The sequence below is a fragment of the Falco cherrug genome, chromosome 12 (genome assembly GCF_023634085.1).
Source record: "Falco cherrug isolate bFalChe1 chromosome 12, bFalChe1.pri, whole genome shotgun sequence".
In the NCBI taxonomy this organism is placed as follows: domain Eukaryota; kingdom Metazoa; phylum Chordata; class Aves; order Falconiformes; family Falconidae; genus Falco; species Falco cherrug.
In genome coordinates, this window is record NC_073708.1 from 19,067,925 (window position 1) to 19,094,600 (window position 26,676).

General features: G+C 45.7%; 1 protein-coding gene across 2 annotated transcripts in view; it reads left to right on the forward strand.

Moving 5' to 3' along the window:
- The first annotated feature begins 1,227 nt into the window (after nt 1-1,227).
- The window catches only part of SYDE2 (synapse defective Rho GTPase homolog 2), a 30,530-nt gene continuing 5,081 nt past the window's right edge, over nt 1,228-26,676 (forward strand). Inside the window, exons 1-6 of one of the 2 annotated variants that reach the window (XM_055725269.1) lie at nt 1,228-1,493; nt 4,974-5,702; nt 13,914-15,013; nt 17,746-17,872; nt 23,308-23,489; nt 24,361-24,592. In XM_055725269.1, coding sequence (XP_055581244.1) covers nt 1,385-1,493; nt 4,974-5,702; nt 13,914-15,013; nt 17,746-17,872; nt 23,308-23,489; nt 24,361-24,592 — 2,479 coding nt within the window. In that variant the 5' untranslated portion in view covers nt 1,228-1,384. Of the gene's footprint in view, nt 1,494-1,596; nt 2,604-4,973; nt 5,703-13,913; nt 15,014-17,745; nt 17,873-23,307; nt 23,490-24,360; nt 24,593-26,676 lie in introns of those variants that run through there. The other variant, XM_027814393.2, reaches the window with a different exon arrangement.

Consider the following 26,676-nt stretch of genomic DNA (forward strand, 5'->3'; position numbering starts at 1 on the left):
ATTCAAAATTTTAACCTAATTTTGTTCTTCAGGAAGATTTCCTTTCAAATGATTGAATCATTAAACCACCCTCAAAAATTGTTAAGAGGGGAAATCTGTGAATGTGTGTGAATTTGTGAGCTGCCGTGGTTTTCCCCAGGACCAAATGAGCGCTTCCTTTGGCCCACTGCGGGGCTGGCCGTGTGCCGGGGGTGCTGTGCTCGGGTGCGGGAAGGCTGCATCCCACCTGCCACTGACGGGTAGGAGACGGCGAAGGAGACCCACCGCGAGATAGGCGTGTTGCAGATCGCTTGTAGGACGTGTCGTATCCTACAGGTTGCAAAACATATTCCTGAAGCTGCTTATAACAAAACGAAATGCAGGAGGCACGGACCCATGGAAGTGTTCACCAATGAAAGGTGCTGCAGCACTTTATCTGGGTACAAAAATCAGCGACGTGCCGTTCCATTCCCCAGGGCAGGTTTCGGGGCTGTGCACTTGCTAATGGAACTGATGTTCGATGCAGCTGAGCAAGACGCACACAAACCCCGAATTTTCGCCCGCGTCAGCAGCCTGTGCAGCATCCATGCTGCCCTCATGCCACGTGTCTTCCACCTGTGTGGCATTTCGGTTGGAACACTAGAGTGGCCACCACCGAGGCCAACCTCGCCCCCGCGTTGCTGGCACTGCTCTGGGCAAAGGCTCTCGGAGGGCCAGCCGTGCTGCCCGGAGCGGCCTAAAGTCCTGCCGGGGAGCGGGGCTGCCGCAGCACGGCCTGAGCCCAGAGGGGAGAAATTAGCTCGCAGCCTACAGATTGGTTTCTTGGGGGGCAATTACCGTGAGGGGGAAAGCAGCATTTAAAACGTGGATCCCCAGCGCTGTGGCGGGGCAGGCCGTGCGCACGGTGACGGAGGATGCCCGGGTGCAGCCCGGCAATGGTGGCTCACGGGCTCGGGCGACCGTGCCCGAGGCGGGCGGGCCCGGGGCAGCCCGGCCACCTGCCCGCGGTGACCCCAGGTGCTCAGGCCGCCACCGGCAGGCACAGCGGGCCCCCAGCCCCGCACCGTAGGGGCCGGGTCCCCTCCGGCGGGCCGGGGCGGCACCCCTTCCCCTCCGCGCCGCAGGGGCCGTCCCGGGCGGTGCAGCCCCCGCCGCGGCAGCGGGCGCCCCTGGGGCGGGGCGGGGCGGGGCGGGCGGCGCCCCCCGGCGGGCATGCGCAGTGCGCGCCGCCCTCTCACCCCGCTCAGCTATGCCAAGTATGTGCGCGGCGGAGCCGGGGCCGGGCGCGCGGAGCCACGCCGCCATGGGGCAGCGCGGCCCAGGGCTGCCGCCGCCGCTGCGCAGGGGGGCTGCCGGCTCCCGCGGGCCGGGGGGCAGCGCCCGCTGAGGGCGGCAGCACCCAGGTATGGCCGACCCGCTCCGCAGGACGCTCTCCAAGCTGCGGGGCAGGAGGTCCCAGCGCGGCGCGGCGGCGGGCGCCGGGCACCGCCACGGCGGGATCTGCGCCCCGCAGGGTAAGTGTGCGCCGCCGGGCCCCGGCTGTCCGCCCGCCCGCGGCCACCCCTTCGCCAGCCGAGCGGCCGGTGCCCCCGCCGCCCAGGGACTCGGAGCCCCGGGGCGCGCCGTGCCCGCTCCCCGGGGAGCCGCGGGCCGGGGCCGCCCCTGGTCTCGGCTCTCGGGCCGGCCCGCAGCGGTAGCGTCGTCGCGGCAGTAACCGCTCTTCCTCTCGGGGTGAGGGCTCCCGCAGCGGAGCCGGCTCCGGGCTCGCACCCGCGCCGTGCGGGAACCGCCGCGGCTCCCTGCCCCGCCGCCGCCTGCGGCTCCTGCGCGCTGCTTGGCTGGCTTCTCGAGGTGCATTTGACGGCTTCCAGAGCGGTGTTGAGTCCTGCTGTAGTTCCCCTTAAACTCCTAATTATTTTATAGTTTTGCTAGAAAACTTAGTGGCGCAAGAAAACGCGTTGAAAATAGCCGCCAGAAGGGCCGGGACTTGTGTCCCGGTGCGGGCAACGCCGGTGCGCGGCGGCGCTTCCCCCGGGCGGGGCGGGGGCGGCCGTCGCCCCCTTGGGCTTCACACGCGGCGCCTCCGCGTTCGGACCGTGCCGCTGTTGTTACCGCAATGGCTTAGCTTTTCAGTGTATTTTTAAATTTTTTAAATGCATTTAAGTTTCCGTAGGTAGAGGGGAAGGTGAAGGGGGCACCCGACTCCTTAAATACTGCATCGAAGCCTCTTGGGAAGGAACCGTTGTCGCGTTCTGTATTTGCACGGAGGTCTGGGCTGCCTTTTTAGCATATGTTAAATATATTAAAGTACAAATAGACAGTAGGCAGCGTTCTTCTGAGTGAAACTTTGCTCCAGAACAAAAACTCCGTGCCTGACCTGTGTATCTCTGAAAGCTTTGTATTTATTTAAAATTGGCTCGTTACTGTAACATCTAACGACCTGGAAAACTCACTCTGTGATACTGAACCGCTGGTTGTGCAGATACTTGCATGTGAAACAGTTTGTTACTAAAATAAACACAGGCATAAGGGCTTTCAGGAGCAGGGCCAAGTTCGAGCAGAGGGGAAGCAACGCTTGCAAATATTGCTATCGCCTGCAAAAACTGCAGCTGGAAGATGTATGGGTAAGTGCATCATTTAGAAGAGATACAGTGAACACTTCCAATCGATGACCTCTGTCAGCACGTTGGCTGGGTGGGAGACTGAGAAGGGCTGCTTTTGGGTACGTGTGGTAGCTGGCGTGTCTCTGCAAGCAGTAGGATTACGGGAGTGTGCTGGAGGTGCTTGCTTATTAATGTTTCTGTGGTAAGCTTTTGCGGATGGTTTGTTATCGAGGTACCCGGATGCATGTTGAAAACAAAGGTGAACTTGCTCTGTGCGTTTGCTGTGGCTGGGACCAAAGGGCAGCCAGAGGCTGATGCCAGATGTGGCACTGGGTATATATTTAGGCACCCTGTACTACTTAGGAGCCTGCCGCTTTGGGAATTGTAGGCTGCCTTAACGGCAGGAGGTTATGTGGAAGGGCCTGCGTGTCTATGCTGAAACAAGGACATAATTTTCTTTGTGGAAATATAGCTCTCGGATGCTCCCATCTATTTGTGCCACTGGAGCAGGGGCCGTGCCTTGGGCTGGCCATGCAGAAGTTGGAGGGCTTTGAGGTTGCCGTCACCGGCGGGAGGATGCCTGCCCAAGAGGTCACCGATCCAAACTGACTTCTTGGAAATGCAGCCATAGCCCTGTGCCTGCTGCAGATTGGTTTCCTCTTCTTTTGGTTAGTTCTTATTTGAAAGAGTAGTAAAATTGTGTGAAGGGGAGCCTTTACGGTGGCACGCTTACGTTTCCAGGCTCTGGGTGGGGGAAGGAATACAGCTGCTGCCAAATCACTGAAACTTTGCCAGAGATCTGCGTCCTCAGCCCTGCTTTCACGTTTTCCCTAGATTCTGTTAACATGCTGACTTGGGCCCTAGTGTAGCAAAGCACTTCAGTGAAGGTGTGTACAGGCTTCAAAACGAGCACGGTTAATTTTGTTAGTTCTTTGAACCAAGTTAATTCTTCAGGTAACAAATGGTGTTTATATTGTAGTTTAGCTAAACAAGTAAACCTCACTTTTAAAATAAAATCATTAAATGATGAATCTTTCATCAAATGAAATGATGGTGTTTCAGATCTTATCAAGGATCTCTTCTATCATTAAAAGTACAAACCTAAAAAAAGGGTCGAAGGGAAGGTGTTCAAGTGACAGTCTCGTTCCTGTCTCCCTGTCTACAGTGAACTTGGCTGGCTTTACAGAGCTGCTCCTTGAGTCCTCCAGAGAGGTGCCCATATTTTAAGATCCATTATTGGTGTGTAAATAATTTTTTGCTGAGAATAATGTTCAAGCAGTATCAAATAGCTGCTTCCAGCTGGAATTTCCAGTTGCAGAGGGCTTCGCATGAAAACAAGTTTTCTGTTTTATGAGAAGGCAGTTATCCTCATTTAGACTTGGTGGCTGAGCAAACCCTGTCTGGGTTGTCCTCCTCCGCGGAGGGTTGGCTGACCTCCATTCCCTGTTTGTAAGTTGGATGCATTTGCAGCTTTCCTTCCAGTCCTAGCGAAGGGGCCGGTGCTTGCTTGGGCGTGAGGTGCTGTCTTCTTGCACCCCCCTGGCCGGACTGCTGTGGTGCCCTGCAGCCTGCTGGGGGTACCAGGGGTATGGCACTGCTGCTGGTGGGCTGCTTGGGCGTGCTCAGACACGGGGCCTAAACAAAGTGACTTTTTTGATGCATGATTAAACATTTGGCTGTTGCTTTAAAGAAATTGTGTCAAGTTCTGGGAGCAGTCAGTGGAATTTGATCAGGTGTCGCATGCAGTTTTTGTTGTGTGATAAGGTACTTCAAAACTTCCCAGCATTTCTTCCTCCTGCCTTCCTTTCAAGGTGGTGTGTTTCATTTTATTCCCCACAAATCAGGGGATGCTTCTGTCTTAAGTATAGGATAAAGCTGGTAAGGACAGCCCTTTCTGGAGGTTTTTGTGCAGGAGATAGCCTGACCTTTATTTATATGTAAGTCTAGAAGGGAGGCTGTGTGGGGTTTTTGTAGCCATTTAAGTGGTACATTACATGGAAATCGGGGACTGTTTCTTCATTGATGTAAGTAAACTGGAGAAATACTATGTAGCAACTTTTCAAACCAATTCTACCTGAACTTTGCAGGAAAAAAGCAGCTATTTCTATGTAAGTATGCGTGACCTTTCAGCAGAGCTATCTCACTGCCATTTATATAAATTACATGGTGTTAAAAATACAGCCAAACAAGCCTGACTCTATTAATTATGTACTTGTTCTCCTGTGAGAGGCTGATGTGATCACAAAACTAGATTTCAACTTATCTTTTGTCCTCTCGAATGAGGTCTAATGCAGATGTCTTGTGGCAGCGTATGTGTTCATCTGTCAAAAGCAAAACGATAAACTAAATATTTGTCTTTCCCTCTCTTTTTGCCTTTCTTTCTGGGAACAGATTTAATAGAAAATGTTTACATAGCTTCGAGAAGCAGGAAGGAGCCCAAGTCCCCCCAGGCCAGCGAGGTCCCTGAGCACAAGCCACAGGTGAACAGCATTACTGTTTCTAAGAAACGCAGCTGGCTACAGCAGAGCACGCACCGACCTCCTCCTCGGGAAGAAGATGACCCCTGTAAGGAAACGCACGGGGCCGTTATCCTGGTACCCAAATCTCCCATCCCGCTGCCTGAGCCTGTGGTGCCACGGGCTCCTTCCACATCCCCAGTGGGGCGGCAGCGCCCCACACGAAGCTGCGCTCCTGTGGGTGCCCTACCAAGCACCGCGAGCCCTGCTGCGCCCAGGAGCGCTGCTTTGGACTTTGGTGAGGATGATGATGCAGATGATGAAGGAGAAATATGGTACAACCCGATCCCTGAAGACGATGAGCCTGATTTGCCAAGGATCTGCCTTTCTATTGTGAATAGCCCTGGTGCTGTGGGCTCCGCGGCTGTTTGGTACCACCCCACCCCTGGGGGTGACTCTGGGATGGCCATGAGTCCCAGTGAGGGTCCCCCACGCTGCACAGAGAGTGTGGGGAGCAGTCGGATGGCTCAGCCTAGCGAAGAGAGTCAGGCTGATGCCGCGCATCCTGGGGAGCACGTGCAGCAGCACTGGCAGAGGTTTGCCTGCAAGGCTCCCAGTGTGCCAGCAGTAGAGGACAATCCTGCCTTTAAGTGCCCTTCAACAGGTAAGAGGCTTCAGGAACATAAAAGTGCCATGTTCTCTGTTTTCTTTTAGAGGAATAATAAACCCTCGTTATGTCTCTTTTCTATTTCTCCCCCTTTTTATCTTTATCAAGCAAACTTGTGGAGTTATCATTTATCAAGCAAAAAGGTGGAAATACATGTCATGTTCATAAAAAAAGACTCAAATTGTGAGACTGATACCTACTAAATGTAGAGCTGCACAGTTTTTTGTCAGTCAGTTTGTTCACGGCATGTCCAGGTGTAGTTGTCCTCTGTGCTCTTGGGCCTCCATCTTGCTGAAGATGAAGGCTTTACAAAGCGAGCTTGCCAAAGGCTGGTAATGTGAGGACACGCTGGCTTTCCTTTGTTAGCTAGTGTCTAACCCTGGCCTTGGATTCCAGCCTCGAAGCTACTTAATATCTGCATAAGTTTCTTTAACTTGCTGTCTGGGACTTTTTATTAAAGACTTTTTGGAAGACTGTATAAACGCTATTCATCACGTCGCTTTCTGTAATTGCTGTCTTGTTGGCTGTCTCAGGCTAATCTAATAGACTGGAGAGGAGTGGTTTTCACTCTCAGAAGCCAGCCTCTTTGTTTCTTGTTATCTTTGGCTGAGTGTTTGGTAGTCTCATTTCCATAATTCCATTAGCGTGTGAGTTCAACATTTTATTAAAGATTTTTCCCAGTCTATTAAAAAAAAACAAACAAAAATAAAGCCACACCGAACAAAAGTAAGCGTAAAACCCCCAACCCTTTCCAGAGAGGTATTATTTTTAATTAGTGATGTGTCTTACATTATCTTGACCTTAACTCTAGTATCCTGTTGAGAGTTAGAAACAGTGTAAACTTCAAGACACAGGGAATTCCATGTTCCCCGGTTTGGAGAAAGTTCACCTTTTCTTTGCACTGCCATTTAAGAGCCTGTATTTCTGTGTGGCTCAGGAGCGAGGACCTGAAACGCTGGCTTTGGAGCCCGGAGCCCACGGCTGGGGTTGGTCTCGCCATCCCAGCAAGGCCCTGGCCCCGCATCCCTGCCGGCCGGCAGCCGCTGTGCCTGGATTCCCAGTGCGGAGATTGCTTCTGGGAATGGGGCTTGTTTTTAAAGGCACCAGAGCAACCGCTGTAAACAGCGGAACAAAAAAACACTTGGTCTTCTCTTCTGGGAGTTCACATTTTGTTCTTTTTGTGGAAGTGCTGCAGATACAAGTGTATTTTTAGTTGCAAAGTGTGTTAAAGTTGTCGGGTGTTTATTTAGAAATAGCTCACTTTATTGCTGCATGAAATACTTAGACCAGTTGTATTTGCTTGCAAGAGGGATGGAATACCATGTCATTAGGTAGATTTTTTTGTCATCTTTGGATCTCTAGGTGCTTTGGAGACGTCAATAAGCATGGTTATTTAAGAAAGCTGTATATGTGTATCCTGCAAGCTGTTTGAACCCCCGTTTAGGTGGTTAATCTCTCAGTATATAGGTGACTTTTTTAAAAAAAATCAATCTCTTTATGTAAGAAGAAAAAGGTCAAAATTGTTTTCATACTGAAGAAACGTTTATTTCTCAAAGCAAAATTGCCCATTTAAACTGTCTCGTGAAGCCAGGAGGAGTGTTATATATTTCACTCGATAGGTTTGTTATGCAGTGAGTTAATTAAGGTACTTTAAAAGCAGCTTTCCTTTTGCATGTATTGAATAGTGATCACATTGAATAGATTAATTGATGATGAAGTGGACCCCTGCTGCTCAGTAATTGGCTTTATTACGGAGAAGTGGCTTAGTTCTTCTTTTTAATCCAGTTAAGGTATCTACAGTTATTTTCAGTCAAATTTAAAATGACAGCTCATCCATACAAAATCGCTGCATGAAGGGCAACATGGCCAATTTAACTTTGTGTTAGGAGCTTGTCTGATTATACAACCGCTATGAAATAGCTGTCTGCAGAGAGCTGGGTATGGTAAGCAGTAACTCCTGACAAATAAGCAGCAATAACTCCTGACAAATAAGCAATTACTGCTTTGGGGGAAAGTCTGCTTACCTTCCTTATTGATAGGAAATTATGTATGTCAATATTGGTTAACATTAGAGTCTAAAGTATTAGATCTTGGGAAGGGTAGACAGAAAATGTGGGGAATATAAAAGCCAGCAAAATATCTTAGTTGTTCGTTTTGTCATTTGCTGTTTCCTTCTTTGGATAAGGGAATCAATTTTACCTTCCAAACATTACACGTTGCTGCCTTATTTGGATTTCCCACTTAGTAGAGGGAAAATGGTCGTGGATTTTTTATTTTTAGAGTCTCATTATTAGACAGAAGATTAAAAAAAAATGAATGATAGAATTCAGTTATTGGGGGAATCTACAGCAGCGAGTAGATATTTCTATAAATGTTATCAATAAGATGGATCATCATTGTAGAGGTGCTAATTTGCTCCATAGTCTTTAATTTACACCATTAGTTCCTGGTGTTGATCTGGTTACTTTCTACAGTAAATGCCGTTTGTGTTAATAGGATTTGTCAGGTAATTCCTTAATGAATAATTCTAGACATGATGGCTTTTAAAAAGAAACTGATTAAAAATAAGGCGCCCCTATAGCAGAGCTAGGGGAAATAATTCATGTATTTTGTTTGTAGCAAGGATATCAGAGGTAAGAATAAGAAGGTAACTTGGTTCCGAGTTAGTAATGTAGAAACATAGTGCCAGCTCTTGCTCTCAGGTCTGGGAGGAGTTTAAGTGGAAAAGGACCCTGGGTCTCCTTGCACAGGCAAATGGTTATGATTAGAAAATAGGATTTTTTTTTTTTAAATAAATACAGCATGAAAAATTAGAAATATAGTTTTTTTGCATATGTAAAATGTTAAAGTAAATTCTCTTTACAGCTTTTCAGGGTTGAGCTCTAACTGTATGTTTTTGTAGATGTATCACCTGCAAAATGTTGAAGAAAACCAGCCCTTTATAATGTTGGCCCCTGTGACAGATTTACGTTGTGGAGCTCGGAATAGTGCCTTCTGAAGAATTTGTAATATTTTTGCTTTTGGTGAGGATTACTGTTGGGATTAGTGTCCACCTAGTCAGTGGAATCATGTCATGTGTCTGTACCTTGAAGACATCCTGGTAGGACTTACACACTGTAGGTTGCCAGGCTCTGCACTGTGCTTTTGCTACTGAAAATGTACATGTCTTGGCTATCTGGATGGAAAATCCTGGTAGGAATCACCATAAACAGGTAATTTTTTCCCAGTGTTGTAGGAAGTAAAGATTGATGGCATATTCCTGCTTAACCCCATTACATGCCAGCTGGAGCTTGGTTTAAATCACACTAAAACTACATTGCTCTTCTCCACTGAGACTGTGACCACCATCCTGGTTTCCAAATACATCTGTTGGGGCCAATGCAGGCAAATATTTTGCATGCTTAAATGTTGCAAATAAGCTCCCAGCAATATACGTATACTGGGCAGCAAATCCTATCTACCAATTTCCTTCCACACGTTGCAAATACTATTTGCTTAATTACTTTTTTCCAGATGGAAGATGCTTTGTGATATAACTCTTTTCCACGTGCAAGGAGCTTTGGTTTAATGATGTGGAAAAGCATTCGTGCGAAATATTTGTGTTATATTTGAGATGCCAAAATGGTTTGGTGTGTGGCAGAAAGGTCCCTCTGCTCCCTCTTTCCCCTGCAGACCTGAAGCCAGTTTGTCGATGGGCTTTTGGGGAGTTTGTGTACCTTTTGAACGTCAAGGGCTTATCCATGCATGTGTCTTTGATCCATGGAGTGCCAGTGCCATAACGACCTGCTGGTGAAAAGCAAAAGGGTGTAGCTTTTGTGAAGTGGAAGCAGTAAATTTAAAATAGCTACTGCCTTTTTCAGTTTCTGATTTGTGTCGAGTAACTGTTTATATCTTCTGACTAGGGAAATGGGGGCAAAACTCCTTTTCATGCCACAGAAGACACAGCGAGGGGAGGAAATCTTGGTGGGAGCAGCCCAACTGGACAGTGCTTGGCAGCAGCCACACAGCTGCCGCTTGTGTCTTGGTGGGATGCCAGTGTCTGAATAGAGCTGACTGGTTTACGTGCATTGCAGAATCATTAGTGTTTAAAATATCTGCAACAAACTCATGCTTGTTTGTAGATACCGAGCTCTTCAAGTCCGGTCAGACATCTAAAGTACTGTTACATGTGCTTGTTCTTCTCTCTGATGAGATGCTGCTGTCGAGGATGCTCTGAGGATTGCCACTGTGATGAAGAGCAGGCAGTGGTCAGCCCTGTCACCTCGCAGCAGGCATGAGTCTCCAGAGGTTATGCTCTAATCCCCTCCTGTTTCAATCAATAGGCTATTTAAAGCAATTTATTTTATATCTTTTGCTTCTGTAAAAGTGATCCCTGGGTTGATGGGTTTATCATGACTTAATTAATGTCAGTGTGCATAGCATTTGAAGAAAGCAAACTACCTTTACAGAGCTCTTGGAGGTAATTTTTGTGTGTGGTGGTTTTTTTGTGTGTGTTTATTTTTTTTTTAACCTTTTTAATAATTTCTCCATTCCCTAACTCTGAAGCGGTCTGGAGAATGGTAGGGAAATTAAATTACCTATCAGGTTTAGTTTGGTGGAACTCAGCATTTCCATTAGCTATGAGAGTGGCCAATTGGGACTTTACAGCTTTTCTGAGGAACTTTAAAATGACTCAGAAACCCTACCTTAAGCAATGAGGAATGTAACACGTATAACAGGGTAATCAAATGTGTCTGTAGAATAGGATGTGTTGCTGGCAGTGGGTATGACTGTGATATATGTGCCCAAGCACATGTAAATAATGTTAAGCAGGGTCAGACGAGCTTTTTTGCTGTGCTAGATCACTACATCTGTCTGGCAGGCACTGTGTCGTATGTACTCAGACAGTTTGAGTCCTCTCTTCCCTTAGGGCAGCGTTGTGTTGGGCTACGGTCCGGTCCGTCAGCGCCAGCCTGCTCGACCAAGGGGGCCGCAGCAATTGCCCTGCAGAGCAGACACCTGGCCGGGTGGGGTGGGAGAGGGGGTCTGGGTTTGTGAGGCACTGTGGGCTGTTTGTGTCTCTCCAGCTCTGTTTCTTTGATCATGAGAAGGCTTTATCCTTTCACGCAGCCGTATCGCTGAACAAAATAAGAAGTGGCTTTGCTAGTCAAGCTGCACAAATAGCTGATGGAAGCAGTCACTTATGATGTTGAGTCCATTTGACTTGGATTGCAATTTTTTTGCTGTATTACTCATGCTGGTAAAGTTTCTGGAAAGCATAAGGTAAATGTAGTAAAGATGGTATATCATGGAACAGCTCAGGCTGGACAGGACCTGGGAAGATAATCTGGTCCACCCTTTGGTGGGAAAGGGAGCCTAGATGAGATTACCTAACACCCTGTCCAGTTCCATCTTGAAAACCTGTAGTGATGGGGACTCTACTATGTCTCTGGAGAGGCTGTTCTAGTGATTGAGTGTTATCATTGTAAAAAATAAATTTATATATACACACACACACACATATAGTCAGCTGTGTACATAAAACTGACCATCCCCTTGCTGGTCTGGTAGTCACTTACACAACAGGTGCCTCTTACGTTTCACCTCTTTCTACCATCCTGCTGTAAGGATATTTTTGAAGTTTAACTGCTGAGATGGGGTGTGTGGTGGCAGAGCGAGTGGGGACAGGGACAGCGAGGAGCCTGTTTGCAGCACAGCCTTGCAGCTTGTTCAAGGAACAAGGCACAGCTCAGTTCCTCCGGCACCCCTGTGGGAAAGCGACGTCGGATGGGTAGGCTGGGAAGCGACGTGTTCCCAGACTGTGCTACAGCTCCTTTTGCAGCTTATTCAGAGTAGTCATGTACACTCTTTAAAATTGCATGCATACCTCAGCGCATTGCTGGCTTTAGTGGAACAGCATGTGGCTGAACGCTGGTGGGAATACCATCCTGCATAATACTCGACTGTTAAGTTTCTCCCAGCCACATATTTCATTTTAACTGGTTGGTGCTGAACACAGCAGAAGTCGGACACATAAAAGTCAGAATGTTAGATTGACTCTTCAGTTTTAATGAGCTGGAGGGCAAGTTTAATTTGCTGGCTTGCTTTTCCAAGCCTGTGCCAGAGACTTTTGACAGAGAGGGAAGATGAATGTTAGCGGGCTGCAGTGTGGCACGGATGGCTACAGAGCACTCCAGGCCAGCCCACCCGTGGGACCGTGCCGTGATTTGCAGTACAAGGGAAGGCTTTGTCTGCTTTTATCAAACGCCACATTTCTAACTAGCTGCTTGCCAGAAAAGCACAGCAGGCGTGCTAGAAATAGCCCTTTCTCTGCGAGGGAACTACTTCCGTGAGATGCAGGACTAAATTCGTTTTCTTCTGTCACTCTGGAAAAGATTCTATGTACTGTTCTCCGTAACTGAAACTTTCCCTTATAAAGATACTCTTCCAAGCAACTATCTGCAATGGTTACTGAAGGCAAACTTCTGCTGGGACCAGAACTAGTCTTCATAGGGTTGTTGGGTTTTTTGCAGGGGGACAGGACAGGGATGGGGTCAGACCAAACCCACAACAAATCACTTTGGTCAAAGACCAGATCGCCTGATTTGGCTGTATAAGTGAAGTATAAAAAGTAAGTTACAGCTAAATGGTGAAAATTAATTTGGATGAACAAGGGACTTGTAAAAATCACTAGATGTATGGTGAGTTGGACTTGAAGTTTAGAATGCAAAGCAGTAAGCCTTTGAGAAATCTGTAAGAGAAATCTCTGTGAAGTATGTCTTGCTGGGTATCTCATGAAACCAACACTTTTTTCTGTTTATATGCTGTAAATTGACTCTCCCTTTCCCTGTCTAGGAAGCGGGGGGATGCCAGGCAGATAGGGACGCTGGAGCCTCGATGTGCTGCTGGGGCTAAGTCCACCTGGCAGGGTTGGTGTGCTTGGGGTCTCCACAGCACCATCACCTGCACAGGGGAGGCTACGCGGGTCCTCTTGGGAGCTGCTAACGATTGCAAAGTGCTGAGTACATGGGGTGGTTATTGCTAGCAAGAACCACTGCTGGTTTCTCAAGGGATAGAAAAGTGACTTTAAGTGGAAGTGCTCATATAATTTTATTAATATCTATCATTCTAACCTCAGTTCCCCTCTTGCATGCTTCATTAACTGGTGTAAATTCATTGCCTTTCCTACGGTCATTACTGCCTCATGCTGGTGACAGTGAGAAAAGCTTAAGCTGTAACTTGGTCTCTGGATTTCCTCGACTGTTGGAGCACGAGGTGAACAGCAGGTTCCTGGACTATGTGCAGTGCTGGCTTACGTCTGGTTGTGTTCCTTAAATAGTTGTCTTTTATTGCTAAATTGAGAGAATCTTTTTTGCTCTTTAGGATCAGTGCCTACTGTTGTTTGGTTTTTTTTTTATCTTGAAAGGTGGGTGATTTCACATGAGATCGTCACTTGGGAACCATGTACTTCTAAGCTCTGCCGTAGGATGGTTGTGCCAGGAAAGATGGAAACTTGCTGGCAGGAATAAGGCAGTGCAGGGTGCAGCTTTTGGAAGGAATAAATCCTCGTGTTGTGCCGCCTCCTCCACCCTGTGGCAGAAAGGAGGTGCTGTGAGAAATGGAAGAGGTGTGAGGCACTGCCTGCACCTACACAGGAGGGATTTAGGGCTCTTTGGGATAATAGACTGACATGCACAAGAGTAGCCATATTCTTTACTAGAGATGAGTGTCTGTCTTCTGGACCTAAGAGGAGTGGGCAGTGCTGATGGGCTGGCTATGTAGCTAACTGCTTTGTAAACAAGGCTGCATTTGCCATATTCCAGTGTTTTCCCAGTTAAGGCTGATTTTGTTGCACCTGTGCCGCAGGAATGCAGCCATGTCTGCTTGTATGGGAGATACAGCACAAACGGATCGAGCTGAATGTAGCGGGTGAGATAGCTCATTCGTTTATATGTAGTTTCTGGCCCTTTCATCTCCGTAAAGCAGAACAAATCTGGCTTTTGACGATGAACTGCCAAATTTGGCTGAACGAGTCAGCAGAGCACAGTTTTCTGAATGCTCGTGAACATCTGACTGACTGACTGAACGATGGTTGACTGATTGAATTGCTTTTATCAAGGTATGACAAATCAACATGTTTCCCCTAGTTCAAGATTTATTTTCTCATTGCTGTGAACTACAGTTACCGAGTCGTTTGAAAATGACTGTTCCTTCTTTTTTCCTCTAAAGGGTCTGGAGTTGCACTTGCGCACAAGGCTGACATACCCTCAACAGAGGTTTCTCCTCCAAGTCCCAGTCCTCTGAAAAAAAGCGGATCAATCAACTGGCCTTTCCCTGATAGAATTAAATCTCCCAGGACTGTGAGGAAGCTTTCCATGAAAATGAAAAAGCTGCCAGAGCTGAGCAGGAAGCGGAGTGTCAAGGGAGCTTCAAGCCATACTAGTTCAGATAATCCTCCCCCCCTGCTGAAGGGTAGCTGCCAGGATACAAGCCATACGGTGTCTTTGCCATCTTCTGGAAACTCAACCACAGCTGCCAGCAGGAATGTGATAAGTCGTTACCACCTTGACAGCAGTGTGTCATCGCAACACACCTACAAAAAGAAAAGCTCCAGGAGCTCCAAATCCTTCAGCAAAGGTGGTTACCTCAGTGATGGTGACTCTCCTGAGCTTATAACAAAATCAGGTAAACATGGGCATGAAACCAAGTGTGGGAAAGGAAAGGAGAGCCTTCCAAGTAACAGCGGTAAACCAGAAATAGATATTGACGCCTTCAGACACTACAACTTTTCTGATCAACCCAAGTGCTCTCAGTACATCTCTGGACTCATGAGCATTCACTTTTATGGTGCTGAAGACTTAAAACCACCAAGGATAGACTCAAAAGATGTCTTTTGTGCAATACAGGTTGACTCAGTAAACAAAGCGAGAACAGCCCTGCTTACATGTAGGACAACGTTTCTAGATATGGACCACACGTTCAACATAGAAATTGAAAATGCTCAGCACTTAAAGCTGGTGGTGTTCAGCTGGGAGCCCACCCCACGGAAAAACCGGGTCTGTTGTCATGGAACCGTGGCTCTTCCCACTCTCTTCCGAGTGACAAAGACGCATCAGCTGGCTGTCAAACTGGAACCGAGGGGGCTGATTTACGTCAAGCTGTCGCTTATGGAGCAGTGGGAGAACTCTCTTGATGGCCTCGATGCAGATCGGGAGCCCGTGATGTTTGGGGTAGATGCTCGGAAAGTTGTAGAGAAGGAAAATGCGGGCTTGATGGTGCCGCTTCTGATGCAGAAATGCATTCTGGAGATTGAAAAGAGAGGCTGTCAGGTACTGTGCGTATTTTCATCTGTTTTGTTAGTATTTCTGTGTCAGGATAGCTGCTGTTGGAATGTGTGAGCAGTGAGTGGGAAAGGGGAAATGAAAAACACTTCTACGTGCCCCTTTTTTTTCATTTTTGCTTTGCAGCTCCTGTTTGGTGAACACTAGTCATTGTAATGTGGGAAGAATAACAGGACTGTGTGAAATCAGTGCTTCCAACTTGGCCTTTGTAGAGGAGCTGTACGCTTGCTCACAGGAGATGCTCACAGTAGTGCTTTAGGGCTAGGGGTAGTGAAATGAACCTGCAGCCACCAGCGTGCAGAGTCACCCTCAAAAAGCAGAGCTGAGATGAGAACTTGGAAATGCTTGATTCCTGAGGCATGGGTAACTCTGTAAGGACATGTGTCTAAATGCAAAAATTAGTGTAATGCTGCCTCCTACCCCAAACCGAGGCACTGTGTGCTGCGACACAAAGCGATGAGGGCAGGTCTTTTGACAAAACTTTACTTACATGTGTGCAGTCTCAAGCTGACATGCCAGAGACTTATCTCTGCCCTTGCTTTGTGCACAGCATTAAGCTGAGGAGGAGACTCTGAGGGGCTGAAGTAGTTGTTTCCCCATGCCACTGCTCCTTGTCTTTCTTCAGGTTGTTTTCAAAATTAGGACAGGAGGTGAATGCTGTAAAGCAGCAGTGCCCAGTGCCTTCCCTTCATCCTAATACAGTTTATTGCTTGATACAACCTAATGGACAAAAATACGTGTGAGAAACGAGGTATGGAAACAGATTGCCAGTTACGGATGCTAGGCAAGAAGTCTGTTAGGAAGAATTATGCACAGTCCTGAGGTCAGATGTTCCCCTTGGCAATTAATTTGAGACTGGTGGGAGGACTCTTGCATGCTGTTCCACAGCATGTGTGAGCCTGCAGTTTCTTTTACACCTGTTCTTGCTCAGGTGAAATTGAGAAGTAGTCACACCTACCACTGTTACTATTTTAAATTGCTGACAGGTTGGATATAGTCCCAGGTGTTATGAGATTAATGCTGATATTTATAACCTAGGTCATAAAGTATAAAGAGAAACAGTACTTCTATGTGATTACTTTGCTGAAAGTCACTACTGATAACTGTATGTTTCTTACTGTGAATGCTTCCCCTAACATAATGCAAATCAGTGGAAAAGAGAAGTTTTATTCTTTCCAATGTATGTGTCCCATGGTTTCAGCTTTTTATTTTGGGCTTATTAGCACCTAGTCATGCAGATGGTATTGGGTAATCAAGGCAACATTGGTAATGAAGTGATTGGGATCTGAATTGTCTGAATGTACCTGGTGCTTTTGAGCATGAAATCTAATTTGTGTATTTGCACAGGGAGAACCAAAAATGCGAAATATACTGTTAACTTCTCTTTTTAACCATGTACTTGTCAGATGGTTTTGACTTTCCTATAGACTGCAGACTACTGTCAAGATGTATTATCTCCACCTGAGTTTCAGATGTGGCATTAGAAAATTTTAAAAGTTCAAAAAAAATTTCTTGGGCAAATACTAGAATCATATTCAGACTTGGGGAAGAGGGAGTACAAATTACATTGGGTAACTTTCCATTTATTTAAACAGGAAATAATATATGGCCAGACAAATTCTGTTGTTTGCAAACCTAGATGCACATAATCTAAGGGGGTTTTGGTTTGGCTGGGGTTTTTTTCTTTGTCTTTTGAGTCCATGGTAGTTTTGGACTAACCGTTGACTGCTCAGTACAACTGCCTATAAAGCTCATGGAAATAAAATGAGTTATGTTTAAGATTTAGTTCCTTCAGATCACGAGTGCTTTGTGTAAATGGTGTTGGGGAAAATGAAAAATAAATTATCATAAAATGCAAAATCTGAGTGCATGAAAGCACACGATTTAACTAGCAATTCAGTCCAGGAGCCTTGTGGGTTTCATGTTAAATAACCCCTGTTTTGCATGAAACTTTTCATATAATTTGAAACATGTGGAAGTCAGCATCTTGTCATCTTTAAAACAGCATAATATAAGTGTAATAATGCAGTATTCACAGTTTTCTTGCAACTCTGGTTACTGCAATAAAATAAAAAGTATATTTTGTTCAATATATAACTTAATCTTCTAGGAAAAATGTTTTTGCTTGTTTTGTTTGTTTTTTTTCCAATTGGTTTAGATAATATGTTCTTATTTTTAGTAGATAGTTGGATGGCTACTTTTTTTTGCTAATGATTAATAAATGTATTTTGGTATACTGTAATTTGGTATACATAAAGCTCAAAACACTTCTCATTTCTTTCTGCTGAAGTTGCAGTTCTATCTTGTATTATTAAACAGTTATACTAGGATAAATAATGGTGATCTGACTGAGTAGGATAAGAAGAAAACAGATGTTTCACCTATATTTCTTTGTTTCCTGAGTTTGCATAAAAGCAAAGCAGCAAATGATTCAAATTTAAAACTCATGTTCTGTTGATAAAATACTGCTCAGTGTGTTCACTGTTACAGAAAGCATCAGTGTTATTCACTTACTGCTCAACAGTCCTGACTGTGTCTCTTGTGAAACGTTTGATGCTGTATGTATGTGACCGTTTGGTGTTTGCAATGTTTGAGTTTCCTTAACGTATGTTTCCAAACAGCTGTTTTACTGTGCTTCCCAGGTGAGACAATGCATGATGTCAATTATTAGTCCCTCTGCAGGAAAATGACTGATGTGGGGCCGTTGTTTTTGCTTCTAGGTGGTAGGCCTGTATCGGTTGTGTGGCTCGGCAGCGGTTAAGAAAGAGCTTCGAGAGGCATTTGAGAGGGATAGCAAGGCTGTTACTCTCTGTGAAAGCCAGTACCCAGATATTAATGTCATAACAGGTAATACACTTATCTGATTCTCTTTTAATGTAGAATTGTGCCGTGTTCCTAACGTACCTTTTAAAAGGTGAAATTGTGCTCTGAACTAGTTTTCTGTTGTCATTGAACAAGCTGTTCACTGCTGCTTCGTGTTGCTAAAAGCCAGGTGACGGTGAGTGCTGTAGCCTTGGGGGTGTGCAGCTGCGAAGCAGCAGTGGTTTGGAGGGAGGAGGGTATGGAAGGAGCCGCTTTCACTAGCTGCTCTACCAGTTACAGAGGGACGTGGAAGTCTGGAAGGAGCAGAGATCCCCTCAGCTGTTGGTTTGTATTGGAGCACATCCTGAAACACTCGGTTGTGATCAAGCACATCCCCTGCGCTGGATGCTCCACAACATGTGATCCGAGGGCCGTCTGGGATCGACCCGTTGTCCTCCCTTTTCTGTTGGAGATTGCAGGGTTTTTGGAAACAGATTTCCCATAGTCTTGTGCAGGCTAGTTAGAGCTGCAGGGAAGTGCCTTCCTTTGATCATTGCTTCTTTTAAAACATCATTAAATAGCAGCTTTCTCCTGCTCACCAGAGTGGCCCTTTACTTGCTGACACCAGGCAAGGGTGAGGAGCGCTGGGAACACAGGAGCACTCTTAAGAAGCCTGTCTGCATCCACACCAGCTCTTTACACGAGTGTCTTCACTAGAGTTGCACCGCACAACAACAAAGTTGTTGAGGTTTGTTTGGTTTGCTTGAAAGTGGAGCGGTTTTGTAACTATTGATAACTTGTTATGTAAGCCAAAGTTGATTTAATTTCGGGTATCGCCAAGTAAACCAATCACTCCAGGAAATTAGTTGGAAGCATTTGTTTCCTACATATCCAGGGATGGAAAATACAGCAACAGTAGTCGGGGTATACATTTTCTGTGCCAAAGCCCTTTCTGTAACATTCGACATCTGGCTGTATAGGACAGTCCCTACCCTGTTTGGTGATTTATTTCATTTCAGTGTATTGGGAATTAATTTTGTTCATTACACTTTATAATTATGCAAAGTGTTATCAGAAGTTACTACTCGGCGACGTTTACTGAGGTAGAGCTTTTGGTTCCGAATGTGCAGCTAGTCAGTTTGCCCTGCTTGCCTTGGCTGGTTTCGCTGTCGGGTTCGGTGTTGCTCACAAGCAGCGATGTTCTCAGCAGCAGAAGCTTGTGTTTGTGTTTCACCCTGATGGCATGCACCCTTTATAACCAGGAGGTGTACAGTGAAAGTAAATAGTATAAAAACCTTTTACACTGGATAATTTTCTCTCTTTACAAACAAATTCAAGAAGAAAAAGCAGTGATAACTTCTAAGATCAGATTGTTCCATGAAATTATTGAAGTCCTGTTTTCTTCCTGATTTTTGTAAATCAGCTCTGAAGGGCAGAGGGGTGAAACCTCTCTTGCTTTCTGCAAAACATTAGGAACTGTCTGATGCTGATTTGTAGGCAAACAAATGGCAAACTGCTATTTGGTTAATGTAAACTTTTGGATAATGGAAAACTTCATAATATTTTAAAATCTTAGAATAATGAAAGTGACATTGCACTCCCATGCTTCAAGTAATCATTACAGTAGAAGAGTATTCGCAGAAACTGTTCAGGAGTGTCATGGGAAGGTGTGTGGGAAATTAATTCTCATCCATATACAAAACAGCCTGTAACATTTCATAAGCACTTTGGTTTTCCTGAGTACATTGTATGCTTGGAACCAACCAGAACTGGCTGAAACTGAAGTCTGAACTGCAGGAGAGCTCGGTGCTGATGCAAAGCCCTGGAAGGGCAGTGGTGCAGCCTGACTGATCTTTCCATCACAAGTTTATGATGTAGTAGTTAAATAGAAAAGTGTACTTCAGTTTTTTAATACATGTTGCTGCAGGCGTTGTTGGTGATGGTGGATTTTTGTGTCCGTGCAGGTCCTGCTGGACTCTTGGGTCTTTTTTTTTTTTTGATTGTACTACTGAAAGGTAGTTTTTTGCATCCAGAATTTCTGTTGTAAGAGTGAAAAGACTACAGCCTTGGTGTCTGTCTTACAGAAAGAATACTGGGTATGCTATTGTATATGTTATACTGCAAGAGTTTACTTACGTGCTCCTTACAAGGAGAAGATAGTTTTAAGAAATTACATTTCCAAAACCTGAATTCTTTCCCCTGGAGCCCCGCAGCTGTGCTGTGCGGTTGGCTGCAGTGCCTGCGTCAGTGCTGTGTTGCGAGGACTGAGCGCAGGGACCTGCGTGAGCTGCGGGGGAGGGGTGTTTGCGCCCATAACTTCTGCTGACCAAGATGCAGCCCGCTGTAATTACTGCAGAGAGTGTGGTCTGGGTTGAAAGGGGAACCTGCGGTTTTTGCTGACAGACCTGAGGTACTCATTGTGTTTAGCACTAGGAATAAAAGAGCCTGCTGAGCTCTCTTGCGTGTCCTTCGAGAGGTGGGTTGGGGCGGAATGGTTTTTCCCTGATGTTTTACTACTGTATTTGCAATGCCGAGGCTGATGCACGTGATTCGTACTGCTGTGTATGCCAAAACATGTGTTCCATAAAATATGAATCCTCAGCATAAATCTTGGCTGATTTGAAGAGAAGTGCCGCCTTGTGTCCTTTTTGAAATTTGAGTAGCGCTCTTTTCCAAGAAGATTAAAAAGATTTGGTTGGTTTTTTTTTTTGACAGCTCTCCAAAGACTGAAGAATGAACATTTAATGATTAAATCTTGACTGAGAAATGCTCTTGGGATTGGCACAGACTTACGCACAATTAAGTGTGCTCGTGGCTCGAACTGAAGCGTGCAGCCCGTTTTCAGAGCTGACCAGTAGTCATGTTGTTGCACCGTGTCTGCTCGCATCCACGTGAATTCATATCTCTGCATAAAGTATGCAATACTGTTAACAGTTCAGTGGGTCAGAAAAATCAGGAATTAATGAAGTGGATGGCAATTTCTGCTCGCTGTCTAAATTTGTTGTATGTGGCTGTGTCAAGGGGAATGTGCTAGTGGGCTGGCAGCAGTGGGAAGCATAGATTCATGGAAAAATAACAGCAGCCTCTTACAGGGCTAATTTAGCTGAGTGAATAGCAAAAGGATTTAGAAAGGCCAAGGGGCATTCATGGCTCTCAAACTATCCTGTTATTCAGGGCTAAACAGGAGAAAGTCCTTTAGCAGGTGGTAGTCCTATGACTGTGGATGCTATTACAGGAATTCCTACTAAATGATTATTAATAGACAGTTGTGAGTGTTTCAACAGTATAAGCTGATTTGATTACGATGTACCATTTCCTACTGTAAGCTGATTCTGATTTCAGCCTCCCCCTCCAAAAAAAGCACAGCTGAAACAAATACCCTGCTAAAAGTCAGCATTTCTTGCTAGCATTTTGCTTACAGAAGAGGGAAAACACCCCAAACTACATTGTACGGCACCAGCCTCAGCCACGTTAGTCTCAAATATTTTAACCAGCTAATCCACGCCTGGAACATGGGCCTCTAAAATTTGAGGAAGAAATAAAATTTGTTGGGGGGGGAGGAGTATGAGTTATTAAGCAAAAGATAGCCACTTAAGTGGAGCAGTAGCAAAAGCGACATATTCTTTTTAAAACAAACAAAACCCACCAACCACCAGAGGGAATATGTTTTTAGGAAAATATGTTGATGGTTGTTCGCATGCTTTATATTCCTGATGGGATGTTGCCATTTTAAGCACGGATAGAGCTGTTGGGTGCTGGTCTGCAGAGAGGTTTTCCTGGCTGCCCTGTGCCTTGTGCTGCAGAGCTCTGGCTCTGGCTGCTTTTTGGGTTAGCGCCGCTCGTGCGATGTGGCTTCAATAGCAGCGTTACTGTTAAGTGCGGCATTATTTTTAAAATAATATTTATACGGGAAGGAGCTAACTTTTACTTGCATTCTGCATGTGAACATGGCTGTGGAGGGGGAAATGTTAACTTTCATCCTCTGTATTTTTTTAGAAATGACCTCATGACAAAGCCTGCTGTTACACAGCTCAGTTTACTGCTGGGTTATGAAGACCGAGTTTACAAAAACTGTTGGGCTGTGAAGTGGCACAGTGTGATGGTATTTGCTGTGGTTTGGGATTTTACAAGGCTATGAGGAGCGCGTACTGAAAAATCTTCTACTTTTCAAACTTCGCCTTTTTGGAGGACAGGCTGTTAATAATGACAGTACCTGCTTTCAGAAAGTTTTGGGATTTTTTAATCCACCATTTCTTCTTGAAGTATTGGAATTCAGTTGTGATCTAGCTAAAATGGGTAGATATTTGTGGCACAGAATGCATTTTTTTTTTAGGAAAATAAAAGCTGCTGGGAGGCAGGCTTGTTTCCTTCAAAGCTTTCTCTGTCAGTTCTACTGGATGTGTTGTTGCTCCTGGATAGCATCCTGCTGTGTCCTTTCTAGAGGGCTGCTGTTAAAAGTTTTAATGTTTTGGGTCTTTTAATGGTTATTGTTACAATCCCTGCAACCCCACTCAAACTGAATATCAGCCAGCCTCTAAAGCCAGCCTACAAGAATGCAAATGCTTATTCCTTTTTGTTGATTTGCACCTGCAGAAGGAATGGGGGTTAAAGAGGCGCTTGCCTGGTGGTTGCATCCCCCAGAAACAGCCTTCCTCCAGCATGTCCCCAGCTCCTGGAACGGTGTGGTGTGGCTCTGCAGCTGGGATGGCTCAGCGCGTGGTGTGTGAGCTAGTGTCTCCTGTGTACGTGAATTACATTTGTCACAGCAGAAGCGTGTGGTGTGCTGGGGGTACAGAGCATCCAGAGGCAGGGGGGAGTTGGTGTTTCCCTCTCGAGGACATCTGTTTGGTTTGTGCTTTGGGAGGCAGGAAAACTGTGTGCTTCACCAAACATGCCACTGGCACTGGGCTGTTTGCTCATGATTTTACAGCTGAAAACAAACTGAACAGAAAAATTAACTGCTGGTTGTCTAAAGGAGGAGGTGCCACCAAGCTGAGGACTTTGGTGTTTGTAGGAGCTCCTTTCCTGTGATAGGAAGTGTCCTGTTGAGACACTTGGGGAGAGGGACCTGGAGGGATGCTCGCCCTGTGCCCGGTGTGCCTGCTCCTGCCCAGGCAGCAGCCCCTGCACGCACCCCTCCGGTGGCAGCGCACCTCCCTACCCCTTCGTTTGCGATGAGCTGCCTTGCGTGGGCTTGGAGAAGCTGCCAGGACAAGGGGTGCTGGTGGCCCCGGCCTGGGGGGGACGTTGCAGGTAGCCCCTGCCTCTTGGCTGGCCCCGGGGAGCCCTCATGTGCCTGTTGCTCGCTGTGCCCTTTTGCTGTCCTCCCCCCGCCTCGCTCCCGAGTGCAAGGTTTGTCGCTGACACAGAGGATTTTCTCATGGGACGGGAGAGGCTGTGGTGCTTTAGTGCTCCCAAAAATAATTTGAAAGGGAATCTGCAGCTTGTTAAAGGCAGGTGTTCTTGTGTCTCTTGTGAAGGTGTGCTCAAGGATTATCTGCGAGAGCTACCCTCTCCCCTGATAACCAAGCAGCTCTACGAAGCGGTGTTGGATGCCATGGTGAAAAATCCCTTGAAAATGACAGCAAGTGGTTGTGAGAACGACCCGAGTGACTCTGAGCACACAGCAGCCCTTCTGGATTGCCTGCCAGATGTTGAGAAGGTGAGCGGTATTAGAGGGTTCAAGTAAATTGCATGCTTCAGAAAGTAAAGGAACATTTTCACACTGGAGATGGAATGTGTCAAAATGTGTACACCTATTTGGTGACTTAACAGTCCACTTGGATTTTTTGATGCCCCACGTCTTTGAGAATACTTCCATGCTGTGATTAATTGGAAGGTCTGCATCGCTGGGTTTACTCCAGATTGCATTTTATATTGTCCTGTAAAACTGAATGAAAAGCTGCGATTGCTACTTTTACATTGCTCGATTGAAGATTATTCCTGTGTGTTGTCCTGCTCCGTTTCTGTGAAGGTCTCCGATGTATGTATGCTGTAATTACACGGACAAATGCATTCCTCTTTCCTAAATATGTGCAATAAAGCCTTCACTTCCCATACAGTGTAATAGTGCTGTGCTGTTACGTGCCAGATTCACCTCCGTGCAAAACCACAGCCCGTTTCTGGGGTGAGAGAACGCGAGTACCTGGAAATTACCTGGAAGCTTGTTCTGATGCTGAGGTCATATTGAGGGTTTCTTTATTTTCTGATGTGCCTGGGTCATCTGGGCAGCTGCTGCAGCTTCTCTCCCTTCCCTGATGTCCCCTTTCCACTGTGAGAAAACTCATCCATGTAAAACTGAGGTCAGGCAAGAAACAAGCTGAATTTTACCAGAAAAGCTGTCTTAATTAGTCTGCTTTGGGATGGTCTAGTACAGCTTTTCTAATTCAGCATTTAAATGTTCCATTGATGGGTGCTGGTAGAAAAAACGTAGCGATCAGCCTTGATCTTGCCCCTCCAGAGCAGTGACATTAGGATGTCAACACCCCCTTTGTCTAGCGTTTTGTTTCCTGAGTGGTATTTTGTTCTTTTAGGCTACCCTGAAGATGCTGTTGGATCACCTGAAGCTGGTGGCTTCTTACCACGAAGTGAATAAGATGACATGCCAGAATTTAGCTGTGTGCTTTGGGCCTGTGTTGCTGAGCCAGAGGCAGGAGACCACCAACCATAACAACAGAGTCTTCACGGACTCAGAAGAGCTTGCTAGTGCCCTGGACTTCAAAAAACATATAGAGGTTCTTCACTATTTACTCCAGCTGTGGCCAGGTACGCTTTCATGAATCTGATCAAGGGAAAATGTCAAACCACTACTGCTTGCTTTTACTGTGTGACAGTCTATGTTAATTCACAGGATGACTGAGCAGCATCAGAGTTCTTAAAACATGTGGTACTATGACATCACCTATTAATGTAAAGAAATCATGACAATTTTATAATCTACTCTTTGTATTTGGTCACTTTGTTTAATGGGAAGTTTGTCGTTTCAGTTGCTTTCTTACCAGATGGCAGAGTTTGAGTATGTTAGAAATGGTGATGAGTATTTTATGTGAGTAAAGACACTGGAAAAAACAAACTTAGTGACAGTAAGGTTTCCGCATCTGAATTAAGTGGTTTGGGGATGGATTTTTTTTTTTTTCATTGTGCGCCCCCGATTTGACCATTCCGGTTTATCTGTGTATGGAACTCATTAGTTGTTTGGTCCCTAAGATACCTGAAGGGTTACTTTATTTCTGCCCTTGTAATTTGGCAGAGCTGGGAACATCCTTACAGTAAGACCTGTGCAAATTCTAGTTGTTTTTGCAGAGCTTTGTATAAGGAAAAATGTTTTTAAAACAAAATGCAACAGAAGACCCAAATGAAACAAACCACAAAACCCAAAGTAAAATACTCTTAAGTACCTTTTAGCTCTCGCTTCCGAACTTGAGAGGTTATGTGCTTTTGCACAATTTGGGGTCAGTTCTCGCTAACAAGGGAAGTGAAATTCTAATCTTCCTAATAAAATAACAAAGTAGAAGTGAAGGTAACTATTTCTGCTAAGATTTAAGATGGGAAATGATTGCCCAGTATTCATGTTTCCCCTGGTATTCAGAGAGGCGTAAGTGGGAATAGTCGGGACGACATCTGGAGCCCTGGGTTTCAGCCTGCAGGGAACTCCCCGGCGTCGCTGCCGGACCACAGCCTTCTCTTGCACAAGCGCGGCCTGAAGTCGGAGCGGGCAAACGTGTAGCAGCTCTTCAGTTAACGGGGGGAGTTTGAGGGTCGTGCTGTGAAACGACTTAATATTGGATCTAATGAGTTTAGTTTTGTTTTCGGGTAGTCTTTGGCCAAGCAGTGGAAGGCTATGCAGAAGAGGGGTCTGCTGTGCTCTGCTGTGGCTTCTTCCTTTTTCACAGTGGTCTGGCTAACTGGTGTGGGGAACTGAGCTGTTTGGTAACTTGAAGAACTTGATATCCACTTCTCAAATCTGAGCAGTGTAAACCCTTTAATTCTTGAGGCTAAGAGAAGATTCAGCTCATCTAAACAGCTTCTCAGTTGTTCCCTTTTGTAACACAATGATTGCTTCTGGGAAACCGTGGCATTTCTGCACCAGCTGATGTGTGAAATGGAATTACAGTTAATCTAAGTGAACAATACGTATGATTTTGTTTGATTTTAAATTTATTTTATTTTTCTTTGAAGAGGTCTGCTTTTTGTGGGAGACCTGGGGTCACCCAGGAAACATGGAGGGTCGTGAAGGGCCTGACTTGGCAATACTGCATTGGAGCCAGCTGGGTGGGCTCTGCTGCTCGCTGTTGAGGACACAAAATATTCCCCAATGCATTTAAACAGTGTTTGGGAAAAGGCTCCCGGCTCCAGCATCCCCTCTGTTGCAAATATTATAAAGAGCAATTGCCATTCTTAGCTAGGTGGTTCTAGAAGCATTGTATTCTGGAGGGCCCAGGAAGGGCTCCTGACATGTAAGCATGCATTGGCAAAGACCTATATCTGGCAGATTCTATACAATAATTAAAAAAAACCAAGCAACCACCTGTCTGGATTTGTTGCCTATTCCTAGACACGAGGTATAAATGAGTGTGCACTAGCAGACAAAGTGCAGGATAGTCATGTGAATGTGTAGTCTTTGTCTTACCAGTTCCTAATCAAACTATGCAAGATACATGATCTTGCTGTTAATTAAACAGGGTTTTGTGATTACAAAAAAAGTAGAGGAATCTGCGCTGTATTGTTACACAGGTCATCTTAACAGTCTCTGCTCTACTTAGCCAGCAATATTTGTTAGTTTTTTTATCTAGAGATGTTTTTAAAATATTTGTAAGGTGGGGTTTTTTGAGGTCTTTTTGGTTTGGTTT